At 37.8% G+C, this 13219-nt stretch overlaps 1 protein-coding gene across 2 annotated transcripts in view; it reads left to right on the top strand.

Annotated features, from left to right (window-relative positions):
- Nucleotides 1-13219, top strand: part of POC1B (POC1 centriolar protein B) — a 110742-nt gene that overhangs the window by 61699 nt on the left and 35824 nt on the right. For both annotated transcript variants that reach the window (XM_024127302.2, XM_028490426.1), the window contains one exon: nt 4124-4204. In XM_024127302.2, the coding sequence (XP_023983070.1) occupies nt 4124-4204 (81 nt within the window). The remainder of the gene's footprint in view (nt 1-4123; nt 4205-13219) is intronic.

Genomic DNA, 13219 nt, shown 5'->3' with positions numbered 1-13219 from the left:
CCTCCCTGTTGGTTGTTTGGCCTGAGGCAACCCAACACTGGATCCTACCTGGGCTCTTTGGTGGGGCTAATGACAGACTCTGGGAGGGCTCACTCCAAGCAGTACTTCCCAGAACTTCTGCTGTCAGTGTCCTTGTCCCCACAGTGAGCCACAGCCACCCCCCGCCTCTGCAGGAGACCCTCCCACACTAGCAGGTAGGTCTGGTTCCGTCTCCCCTGGGGTCACTGCTCCTTCCCCTGGGTCCCAATGCACACACTACTTTGTGTGTGCCCTCCAAGAGTGGAGTCTCTGTTTCCCCCAGGCCTGTCGAAGACCTGCAATCAAATCCCACTAGCCTTCCAAGTCTGATTCTCTAGGAATTGTTCCTCCCGTTGCTGGACCCCCAGGTTGGCAAGCCTGACTTGGGGCTCAGAACCTTCACTCCAGTGGGTGAACTTCTGTGGTGTAAGTGTTCACCAGTCTGTGAGTCACCCACCCAGCAGTTATGGGATTTGATTTTACTGTGATTGCGCCCCTCCTACCGTCTCACTGTGACTTCTCCTTTGTCTTTGGATGTGGGGTATCTTTTTTGGTGAGTTCCAGTGTCTTCCTGTCGATGATTGTCCAGCAGCTAGTTGTGATTCTGGTGTTCTCGCAAGAGGGAGTGAGAGCACATCCTTCTACTCCACCATCTTGGTTCCTAGTCTTTGAATTAGATCTTAAAGCTAGTAAGTAACAACATGAGAATTTCAACCCAGTCACTCTGGTTCCATTCTGTACCTTTAACTATTTTGATGCAGTGCTTCAATAGAATAAAAATTTAATTTCATCCTGTTAACAGATATTGGACATCATACTAGCTTTAGAGGGTGCAACAGTGAACAAGATGGGCATATTTCTTGCCCTTCAGAATTTGTTAGAAGCAGGGTTTGTGCTCATGGACTCCTCAGTATGATGGATACATCAGAACCTCAGAGTGGGATGGTATTGGTGAGGTCATGTATACTAACCCTCCCTCATGCATGAATCCCTTGTTCGGTGATGGAGAACTCAGCCTCTCATAAGGCAGCCAACCCCATTTCAAGGCAACTGTCATATTGAAGTGTTCTTTCCTTTAATAAAAATGGAGAGATAGACAGTACTGTTAATATTCATGGAGGTTAGCTTGCAAAGAACTGTGTCACTGCCTCAGCATATTTTCTTTGCAGAGAAGACTGTAAACTTTTACTTAGTAAGAATTTCCTGCTCCATTTAATGTATATGGCAGCAACTGTGGTACAATACAGTAAAATATTGTTACATCAAAAGTTTCCCAGCTCGTAGAAGCTCAAGGATTTCTCTATGAGAAATGCTGACCATTTCCATGTGATTTAGTGGTTTTTTGAGCAATTCCAGTTTCAGATGGCAAAACCAGATTTTATTTTTCAATTGGTAAACAATTTCATATCTACACTAGGTGGCAGTAGATAAATGAGAATAATGTGTCTGCAAGCACTCTTTCTGGACAGCTTGCCCAAGATTAAAAGGAAAGCGAGTCAGCCTCAGATTTCTTATCTTTGCCTCAACTCTGGACTCAGAGCTGATAGGAAGATTGTGCGTTCTGCTCTGTGGAATGGCCAGAAAGAAACATAGGTGTTGGCGGGCCAAGCAGATAGTCCTGCATGGTTCTAATTCCTTCTTTACTGCAGTGTGGGGATTATTGGGAGTGTATACCTCTACTTCTGACACAAGTGGCTGGATAGATGTAAATGCTTATTAATATTTCCAAAACTACAGCTGTACCCATCAAACTTGATAAGTGCTGTTAAAATCATTCCACTCCTCTTATCACAGTCCCTGACTGTTGCAGTGTTGTCCTCACTGTTACCCCTACTTTATTCTTGATACTCTACATGTTCCTGTCAGATTGATCTTTCTAAAGCACATTTTAGCCTCCAGTTTTTCTGTGCCTTCCCAGATTCCTTCACCCCTCACAACTGGACCCTTGCCACCCTCTCTCGTCGCTGCCCTGTGCAGCAGTATCGTGTCAGCATCCTGCCTCTATGCTTAGGGAGGCTTGTAACCTCATCTCTGTCTCTCTCTTTTGCTTTTGTTTTATAAACCTTTTCTAAAGGAGCCATCATAAGCTCTGTTTCCTCCACGGGAAGCCTTTCTCACTAAGTGCTCAGTCAACAGTTTCTCCTTTGAGGTTGCCAGTATGCTTTTTGCTGATAGCATTTATTTGATACCAAGTTCTGCTATCTCTGTTGCCCTTTGTTTACTTCTTTGTATTCATAATGTTTAGTAAGTAAATGGTGATCATGTGGTTTCTTTCCCTTTTTGTTTTTCTGAATTCTGAAATAATCTCCCTCAGAAGTAGTCACCACTCTAATTATTCCCTTGCTTTTCTTTTAAGTGTTACTATTTATGATTGAATTAATAATTAGATATTTTTTCATTTTGGATAGTTTTAAACTTTATATAAATGGAATCATACTGCATATATTTTATTATAGCCTCCTTCTTTATTTAGCATTAAAATCCTGAGATTCATGTGCATGGATTCTGAATTCATACATTCATATGTTGTTGCACATAGTTGTATTTCATTCATTTTCACAGCTGTATAGGATTTCAGTGAATTTACTACAGTAGTAATTCCCATGATTATACATTTATTCTACTGTTGATAAACAGGTGGGGATTTCTGATTGTGGTTTGTTTTTCTAATTAATTTACTGTTTATTGACATATAGTTGATTTACAGTGTTGTGTTAGTTTCTGCAAAACTGTGGTTTGTTTTTGTTTTTGCCATTACAGTGTTGCTCTAAACAATGTCAGCATGATTGAGCTTTCTAGCTTTTGCAATCTTGTAGGTGTTAAGCAGTATTTTGCTTTAATCGTCCCTTTTCTAATTACTACTAATGTTTCTGAAAATCTCTTCATAGTCTAGATAACTGTTAGGTTTTCTATAATTTTTTCCTTAGGATTGCTCTGCTTTTCACATTGATTTTTAGGTTTTTCTTATATATTTTAGATATTTGTCCTTTTTCATTTCAGTTTCAGATATAATATCTCCTCCTGTTCCATTATCTGATTGTTAACTTTGTGGTAACCATTGTTAAACAGAAATCCTTAATTTGGGGGTAAACAGATGGATCAATTTTTTTTAATTTATTTATTTTTTGCCTTATGGTTTTACTTTCGCAGCTTTTAAGATGTTCTTCTCTACCCTGGGTCAGAAAGATATTCTTACACATTTACTTCTACTAACTTTATAGTTTTAACATTTAGGTTTATAGTTTAACCATTTATGTTTATAATTTATCTGCTATCCATCTTTGTATGTAGTATTAGGCAGGGATCTATTTAGTGAGCCCGTTTTCTTAGGTACAAGTCATCCTTCCTCTGTTGATTTGTGGCACTATTTTTCCTTTGTATTCGTTTTCCATATATACAGGGCTTTGCTTCTGAACTCTTTATGGTGTTGCTTCCTATTTTTTAAAGACTTCTTTAATGTCTTTACATGAGTTTTATTATTATTTTTTCTATAAAGGTCATATGCATTTTTAGGTTTTTTTCCTGATGTATTTTAAAATTTCTATGGTATTGTAAATTATGATTTTTAAAAATTTACATTTTCTGTGTGCTGAAGTACAGACAGGTAATTGATTTTGTATATCAATTTTGGATCTAGTAAACTCTTAGTTTTAATGATTCAGCGGTAGATTCTTCTGGGATTTCTTTATAGATAATTATATATGAATGACAATTTTTATTTCTTCTGTCCTAATTCTTACATCTTAATGCTTTTATTTCCTTTTCTTGTCTTACTGAACTGGCTAGGATTTTTTTCTGCATCTTTTGAGGTGGGTCATTTTATTTTATTTTGAAAATCCCTTTATAGGTGAATCCCACTGATTTTCTAATGTAAAAGCAACTTTTTATTCCTGGGATAAATTCAACTTACTCACAATGATCTTTTCTTATATATTGTTAGATTTGATAGGCTAATATTTTATTTAAAATTTTTGTACCCATGCTAATATATGGATATTTTAATTTTAGAATATATTAGGAAATACCCTCTAGATTATTAGAAATGACATCCACTTTCCTATGGTATAAAAATCTAATATTAGCTTTTTTTAATGTATATATACAGATTAATCCAAAGCTTGATGTAATCGATTTGCAGACCTCTACTCCCCCTGTTGTGGACATCCTTTCTTTTGATTCTACCACAGTAAGTTTTCTTTGGCATTTAAATGGTATTTAATTGTTTGGCACAATCCATTTTCCTTAAAAAGTGTGTGAGAGAGAAGATAAAAAATGGACTAAATAGCCTAACATCTTAGCATAGAAAAAACCTTGTACGAAAGTCATATTTACAATGTGTCTAAATAGCCACAAGGGGGAGCAGTACCAATTTCCAGAAAAGCTTCAATTTGAGGACCTTGAGCTCAGTAGAATCCATACCATCTCATCTCCTGTTAAGGTGCCACCCGTGTGACGTTTCACTTGTCACAGAACAGATTTCCTTCTTTGGTAATTGCCTTTCAGAGGTGCTAAACTTATGTCTAGTCTCCTTAGAAGGTGTAAGAAAAGCAATCATTTCCCTTTGTTCGTCTCTCTTGATGGATAATCCAGAAATTAAGAAGTATTTCTAACACTTGCAATTTTGTTTTTAAAAATTGCATACATATAATTTATTTACTAAGTGTATCCAAAGACTTCAAAAATTGAGAGTTTTAGCATTTCAATTTGAGTCTGCTTAATCTTTGCAAAGCAGATTATTTCTGCCATCAATTCTGCTAGTCAGGGAAAAACTAGTTAGAAGAACAAATGAGGGGACTTCCCTGGTGGTGCAGTGGTTAAGAATTCGCCTGCCAAAGCAGGGGACACGGGTTCGAGCCCTAGTCTGGGAAGATCCCACATGCCGTGGAGCAACTAAGCCCGTGTGCCACAACTACTGAGCCTGCACTCTAGAGCCCGTGAGCCACAACTACTGAGCCTGTGTGTCACAACTACTGAAGCCCGCGCACCTAGAGCCCGTGTTCCGCAACAAGAGAAGCCACCACAATGAGAAGCCCACGACACACCACAATGAAGAGCAGCCCCCGCTCACCTCAAAGAGAAAGCCCTCATACAGCAACAAAGACCCAACACAGCCAAATTAATTAATTTAGTAATTAAAAAAAAAAAAGAACGAATGGGAGGAATGGCATGATCTTTGGTGACACTACTGTGATGTCAGTATAGTTAAATATTTTGGGTAAATTATTAATACGTTGCCAAAAAAGAAAACAAAAGAAAAACACTTGACATTACAACATTACAAACTCTCCAGTAGATCTCAAGAATTGTATTTATTGTAGCGGAATTCTGCAGAGAACTAGTCTATCTTGAGTCTATGCTGTGTCAGAAAGTAGTCTGCTTATTACAGGGTCTTTTCAGTGTTAATTCCATGCAGAGAAGACTCCTAGATCACTCATGAGAAGTTCCAGAGACAGGAAATCAGCTGGAGGGTCAACCCAGGGGCTGATTGTCAAAGAGAGGTCCAAGAATTGTTGGTGACAGCTAGGCCTTAAGTGGATCTGTGGTCTGGTCTCTTACAATGTTCATGTTTATAAAATAACACTACAAACATTGCTGCATTAATAACTTACTTATGACATTAAAAATTAACTAGACATCGAATTCTTGCCACAGTGCTTAGCTTATAGTAGGTGCTCAATACTTATGTTCAGTGAATTACTCAAAAGTCTCACTGTTGAAATTTACAAATTCTGGTGAGTTGGGTTTTTGCCCCACTAGTGAGAGGAGCAAAAGATAGGTGGTTTCTGAGATGTGCTGCCTTCTTGTGAGGTAGTTGGTAGACTAAAATTGGGTGTTTCTGGCCTAGAAGATATCAGAGATCATCAAAAATCTTTGATCGGAGCTTTGAGACTCACTCTCCCTGCCAGTACCCTTCGAAATTTGCAAAACCTCATGTCCTGAGAAATCCAGGTGTTCTCAATAGTGTGCTATGGAGGTGGGCATAAGTGCCACCTAGCAAGCGATAGCAGGGTGTCCCTGGATGGTAATGCAGAAGTGCCAAAGTCAAGTGTCTACGTTATAGAACCCTATCGCGGGAATACAGGGTATGTGGGACTTCAAAAAGACAATTCTTTTTTTTTTTTTTTCTTTTTAATTGAAGTATAGTTGATTTACAATGTTGTGTTAATGTCTGCTGTACAGCAAAGTAATTCAGTTATACATATATATAATTCTTTTTCATATTCTTTTCCACTATGGTTTATCTCAGGATATTGAATATAGTTCCCTGTGCTATATAGTAGGACCTTGTTGTGTATCCATTCTATATGTAATAGTTTGCATCTGCTAACCCCAAACTCTCAGTCCATTCCCCCCCTCCCCCTTGGCAACCACAAGTCTGTTCTCTACAGGGAAGACAATTTTTATAATAAACATGTGACACGTTTGCAGTTGTGTTACAAAGCAGAATAATAAGACTGAAGAGTACAGTTATTACCCACATAAGGGATACTATTAGGCTGAATTATATGATACTGCCATTTTGTAGGCAAAAACGATCTAATACATATCAGTGATTTCCCATGGTTCAGCCCCACACATAAGCATTAAAAGGAAGACTCCACTGTTACTTTGAGTTGTGTGCTTGATGCTACATAAAAATAAAACAAACAAGAAAACAAAAACTTGTTTGCTATAAATTGGTTTAGAATTAGGCTAATGATGTCCCACTTAGATAGATTTTTTTACAATCTGGAAGATAGCTGCTTGCCTCCTGGCAAGACATAAGGACTCCTGATTTTATTTATTTTACTGACACATTTTCTGAAGACAGATATTCATGAAGCATTTAGATTTTTATAGAGTATCTTTAAAGAGCTTTCCTTTAAATTTTCAATGTATGTGTCTTTCTTTTAGCTCATTGATAGGTAAGTGGTTAGAAGACTAAAGTGCAATCACTGTAATTGTTTGCCTTGCCATTAATCTATTGGGAATTCTTAATCTGTCATCTCCTCTGTATTGGCTGCTTTTCTTTTGCTTCTGCACAACAAATCAAACATAAATGTAGAGGAGATTTGTTTCTATTCGGGCATGAAGCACTATTGTGGTGTGAACTTTGCATGTAATTATAATGAAAAAACACAGAGAAGTATTGGAAGCAGAAAAAAAAAAGTAGTATTTACAGGTGGTTTTGGTTTTTGTTGTTGTGGTTACTGTTTATTTTGGGGATTTGTTTGTTTGGTTTTTGCAGACTGGAGGAAAGTTTCTTTAGAAATTCATTTTCATCAAGATGAGATGTAAAAAGGTTACTCTTTAAACCTTAATTTGTGAAATTTCTTAGTGGGATAAAAGCAGGTTTTTTATGGTGTAAGAAATAGTTGGCGTCTGTTCCTGTTTTGACTTGATTTAATATTACATTCAGGATGATTTCTAGATCTAAATGTATTGATATCTATGCTCTGATGCCTTCTTACAACAGAGAAGAAATTATGGCATACAGTGTAACAGTTGGTATCTTTGTGGCTTGCACTTGTGTCTCTAATGCCAGGCAGGAAATTTGATACAATATTTCGGGATCAAAATAAGCTGTTCTCAATCTGCATTTTTAAAGCTTTGTTGTAAAAAAAAAAAAAAAAAAAGTTTCTATAAAGGGATATACTGGCTGTCACATAGACATAGTTAAAAAATGTTGATCTCAAATTTCTGAATCTTATTCCAATTACGTTGTCTCTGGTTATTTGCTGATCTTCTAAAGATTATTTAGTTCAGGATTCCCATTGAGTCTTTTAATGTTTTCATTTATTCTGTTAGAAATAGACCAAGGTTTTGTCATCAAAGTTGTAATAGGCATTTAGCATTAGCACATGTGCTGTGGCTACATCCTCAGCTCCTCTCCCCCCAAAGGCAAATAAGACAGTAATTTCTCTTCTGTGTCCTAATATAAAGTGGTGTTTTGGTTTTTTGTAAATACTAACTAAACAGAATTTATTTAAAATACTCTAGGATTATTAAAATAGTTTTTTTTTTTAGGTAAACGATATTCCTAGGTTTTGATGTATTTTATTACTATTTGTCCAACAAATGAACACAGTGAAATTGATGATCTTGCTAGTATTACTCTGATTGACTCAAAACACTGGACTCTACTCAGAGAACTCAAAGAGTGTCCTTGCCTTCACTCTGGCAACTGTGTAGAGTATGAATGTAATATTTATGCCTTTCTTTAGAATTAGGGACAGTTTTCAGGTTAAATTAATTATTCACAATAAACTGAGAATCTGCAGTTATATCATAGAAGAAAATCAAGGTCTGCAGTCTTTTCTTGCTCCATCAGTCAAATATTTAAAGCCACACTGCATGGAGGTATCATATGATATACTGAAGACAGGATGTCAAGCTGGCCAACTCACCTCAAGAAACTTAGAGCCAAGCCAGAGAGAAATAACAGTGTAAGAAGTAAGTGGCAGTTTCAATATACTAGATGCCAAGGGTATATGATTGTCAAATGAAAGGTTGTTAACAGAAGGATTCAGAAAAGGTCATGAATGGGCTAGAGCAAACTAGAAGACTTCTCTAGAAGAAAACATTTGACCAGTTCTTGACCTGTCCGAAGATGGGTAGGATTTTGATAGAGACATTCCAGGTGGGGAAAGCAAGGTATAAGTAGATGCCTTAGAAGTAATTGAAAATACAATACGTACCATGGTAATAAAAGTGCAGCCGTCTAATCTGGAGTCTCTGCGTTGCCTAACTCAATGGATAGCAGATGTGGTAGGATGCTGGGAGCATACCTACTCACACACATTTTTAGCTCTCAATCAATACTTCTTGAGTAACAAAAAATACCTGCCCCAGAGAAGCCTATATTGTATATTCTAGAGGAGGAGACAAGCAATTCACAGATTTTTAAAAAGTAGACCATATAGTATAGTAGACGGAAACAATGCAAAGGTGTAAATAGCACTGAAGTTAGGTAGGAAGAAGGGTGCATTTAGATAGTATGGCCAGGACAAGAGTCATGTGAAAGGTGACATTTGTGGAAGGAACTGAAGGAATGACGTGAACAAGTTAGATGACTATCCGGGGAGGTACTCCAGGCCATGGGAGCAGTGCTGGAAGACCAGATTGGGGTGAGGAGGAGCCACTGGAGGGTTTCCTGCAGAGAAAGGGGCATAATCTGATGAGTGTTTTAACAGGTTCACTCTGGCTACTGTGTTGAGGGGATCAGCTGGGGGTGATGGTGGAGGGGAGCAAAGAGACCAGTTCGGAAGCTAATGAAATCATCAGACAGGAGGCCGAAGTGGCTTGATCCAGGGCGGTAGCAGAGGAGGTGGTGTTAAGCAGTCTGATTCTGGAGGTATTTTGAAGGTGGAGCCGATGGACTGGATGTCCGCTGTGGGATTCCCTATCTCCTTTCCCCAGGGATAGTAAGGCGCAGCCCTGAGTAATCTCAGGGTGGCCAAGCTTATCTCCTGGCTCAGCATCATTTTGCCAGAGGGGTTGCTGAGAGAAAAAAAGACTTGAGATTTTCCTATCTTCTTTTCTGGGATTAGGAAAGTGATCAGCTGAATCAAAGCAAGAGATGCTGTGCTGTTTCTGTGACTTTGAGAAGGACAGTGGTAAAACATAGTCCTCCTTCCTAGGTGTCCTTTAGGTTTGCATTTTTCAGCGAAGTTTATTGGTTTCCCTTTTGGAAAGGCTGTCGCATCAGCCTATTTTTAGGAAGAAAAAAGTTATCCACTTTCATGGAGATTGTCATATGATATATGCTCTCTGAAAAATATTGATATATTGATAAAATAAAAGGACATACAAAGAGTAAACTTACAGCTGCAGAGAGGATAGCTCCATGGTTGTTGTGGCAACAGTTCATCCTGGTTACTAGACAACATTGCGTAACCAGTTCAGAGCTATTCCAGTTCCTAACTACTTATGTAAGCAAAGATTTGGAAAGACTTACTTGAAAGAACACAGTGTATGCAAACCTAAATGTTCAAAACTAAAATTTGTAACTTGAAAGTGTAAAATGGCAATATGTGATACATTGTCCCCCGATACCTCATTTACCTTTCCAGGAAAATCAATAAAAATCATGTTGCACAAACCTCCTCCTTACACTGCTTTTCTGTATGCTAACATTCCTGCATTTACATATAAACAGCTTCTAAATTTGGAGGCAGGTGAAATTCTCTTTTAAGTGTTTAAACTTTGGGACAGTTTATAAGGTAGCATTTGATTTGTAAATTCGGGGCATATGATTTCTGAAACTAGATATATTTGTAACTTTGTTGTTGCTTGTTAAGCTTTAGGAAACAGACATGTTTATGGTATCTTTAGGCATCAGTTCAGTGGCCCTCGGTATTTTTCTCCTGCTCCCACTCTAAGTGTTTGAAAGAAAATAAACATAGGCATTTGTAAAATCCGCCTATGGACTGTACACAGAGGTGCTTTCCACAATTTATCCTCATTTTATTAAAAGACATTTAGTCTTAATTTCAAATGATAGTGAATATGTCAAGTGAGATACAGTGATTCTTTTTTTTTCTTTTTTTTAATCCAGTGTCTCAAAAAATTAAGATGCTTAGTAGGAGTAAAAGATGAATTCTTATCAGGGCTGAGAAATAATTTTAAAACATCACCCTTTGAAATTGAAAGAAATAAAGTAATTAAATTGTCAAAGCATTTTAAAAATAAGACATACATAATAAAACTAACAGAAGTAAATAAGAAAAAATACACTTCCACAAATCTCTCACCCTTTAGAATAGAAAACACATTTATGGTTTTTTCAGATACATGTTATTTTAGAGATAGAGAAAACATTAGAGAGGAAGAGACGATTTCCAAATTAGTTGCATCCTTGCTTTAGAAGTACATCATGATCTATATGTTATAAGAACTACCAACAGTTGTGAATGTGATAGCTGACCTTTAAAAAAAAATGTGTTTTGGGGATTATAGAAAAAAAAACAAGCAACTAAAACTTGTAGTCTGTTAAAGGAACGTGGCTTTTTTTTTTAAAGCTGATTTACTAAGATAGTACCACTGTAAAAAGGGAGTAATAGTGTGGGTCAGAGGGTTTCTTTTTTCCTCTCAATAAAATATACTTTTTGATAAAAATCATAATAATCATAAGTCCCAAATGTTTGATTTAACTATCCTTAACGACTTACTAATTTGAGCTTCATTCCCTTTAAGTTTCAAGGTCCCCGAGAAAGAATGCTTACATTAATGAGTGTTTCCTTTTACCAAAAATTTTATACTAAGTAAATTTTTAAGCATAGTCCTAGTTAAAAATTTATGCAGTGAAACTGGTCTTTATAACCTGTTGACAAAAGTGATTTAGGACTTAAACTTTTCTTTATGAAATGTAAAGAGAGAGAGAACTCTACAAAAGGATTTTATAAAACATGCTATTTGGGAGCCCAACAGAGTAAATACATTTTTAAATTTCCTTTAGAAAATTAGCACATTTCTGGGAACTGGAGGTTTTGATGTTCCAGGTATTATTTCTGCCTTCCAACTTCCTGAGCTACTACTGTTATTTCTAAACTGCTGCAGTCATCCGGACCGTCGCAGGCCTGGGAATCTAAGCCGCATCCCCAGTTCCCACAGTTGAGACTGAGGCGTGCGGAAAATGCCCGACAGCCTCAGCCCACACATCCAGTAACAACTGGTTCCTTCCTCTTCCTGTGGAAGAGCAACATCCTCCGAGATGAGAAGAAATGCACCCTGAGGAATGCAGGAACAGCAGTGAGCTTTTCACACAGGAAATTACTAGGGGAGCATTCTGCAAAGTGCTTGTCTCCTGGACTGTCAGCCCATAATGAGCTTCCTGCTGACCTGGAGGATGGTTTACTATGGAGCTAAATGCCGTTGGCAGGTCTGTCAAAGTTGCCTGGAAGATAGAGAGCTTCCCTTTCAGCTGTTCTGTACATTACACCCATCTGGTTTTGAGTAATTTGGTGCCGCTTATACAGTGAAGCTAGTTGGCTTTGCTCCTTTATTTAGCCACCTGACAGCTAATTGTTTGGTGGAAGTAGTCAGCAAGTCTGCTGAAATGAATTTTTCAGTCAGTTCCTTGTGCTTTATGAAGTCAGGTTATGTAAACTATATTAGGACTTCAGAGAGATTAAAATCCTCATAATCTGAGTGAACTGGCTGCTGATGCCCAGTGCTGGTTCTTGCCTAGTTCCATCTATGTCTTTCAGTCGCCTTGCTTTTACTTTCTGAAACAGTCAGGCATCAGTAGAAGATATCATACTGTGTGCACAATCATACATCCTCGAGCATACAGAAAACTCTGCTGCTTCAAACCAGCCAATCCACCAACCCCTATGATTTAAAAATTGAGACTGACTTGGAATGACTTTTACAACTGAAGAATGTTCTGGTATAATGTTTTTCCCCTGATTCCTATGTATTTTCTTTTTCCTTTACTTGAGATAATGATGGCCACTGTAAAGCCCAGTTTTTATATCATGTGTTCTTTTTAAATTGCTTTCCAGATCACTACAGAATTTTGGTGGGTTTCAGCATTTATGGTGGCAAAATTCCTTTACTTTTCATGTATTTGTTTGGATTATTTTACTGAAGCACAGAAGAGTTACATGTTGTTTGTTTTAAGTTGAAGGGGAGATGGAGAAAAGGAATGTCAGGCATTTCCTCTTCCTTTCAGAATGTCTTTTTAATGAACATTCCTCTTCCCTCCTATGAACAAACCATCTCAACTCAGTGAGAGGCCTCTAAGTGTCTAAGTTTCTAACAAACCAACTTCTTTCCTTTGTTCCTTCAGCCCTAGAGAGTTAGTTGCTTCATGCATTTACTATTTCTTCTCACCTCTGTGATCCCTTTAAGCCTTTGCAGACTTCCAAACCTTTTTAACCAGTTCCCTATATTAAATTCTCTCTGCTAAAGTAACTGTTGTGGTTTCTGTTTTCCTGCTGGATCCTGAATGATCATCCTAAAGATCCTAAACCATCCTAAATAAATAGAAGTACAGAAAAAGACTTGTATTCAATGATGTTTATTTCAGCATTACTTATAGCAACAAATGGACACAAGTCAGATATCCTTTAAAAGAGTATTAGTGGGCTTCCCTGGTGGCGCAGTGGTTGCGCGTCCGCCTGCCGATGCAGGGGAACCGGGTTTGCGCCCCGGTCTGGGAGGATCCCACGTGCCGCGGAGCGGCTGGGCCCGTGAGCCGTGGCCGCTGAGCCTGCGC

The sequence above is a fragment of the Physeter macrocephalus genome, chromosome 6, assembly GCF_002837175.3.
Source record: "Physeter macrocephalus isolate SW-GA chromosome 6, ASM283717v5, whole genome shotgun sequence".
NCBI lineage: Eukaryota > Metazoa > Chordata > Mammalia > Artiodactyla > Physeteridae > Physeter > Physeter macrocephalus.
The sequence above is the reverse complement of the archived record's forward strand: the minus strand, read 5'-3'. Positions and strand labels throughout refer to the sequence as shown.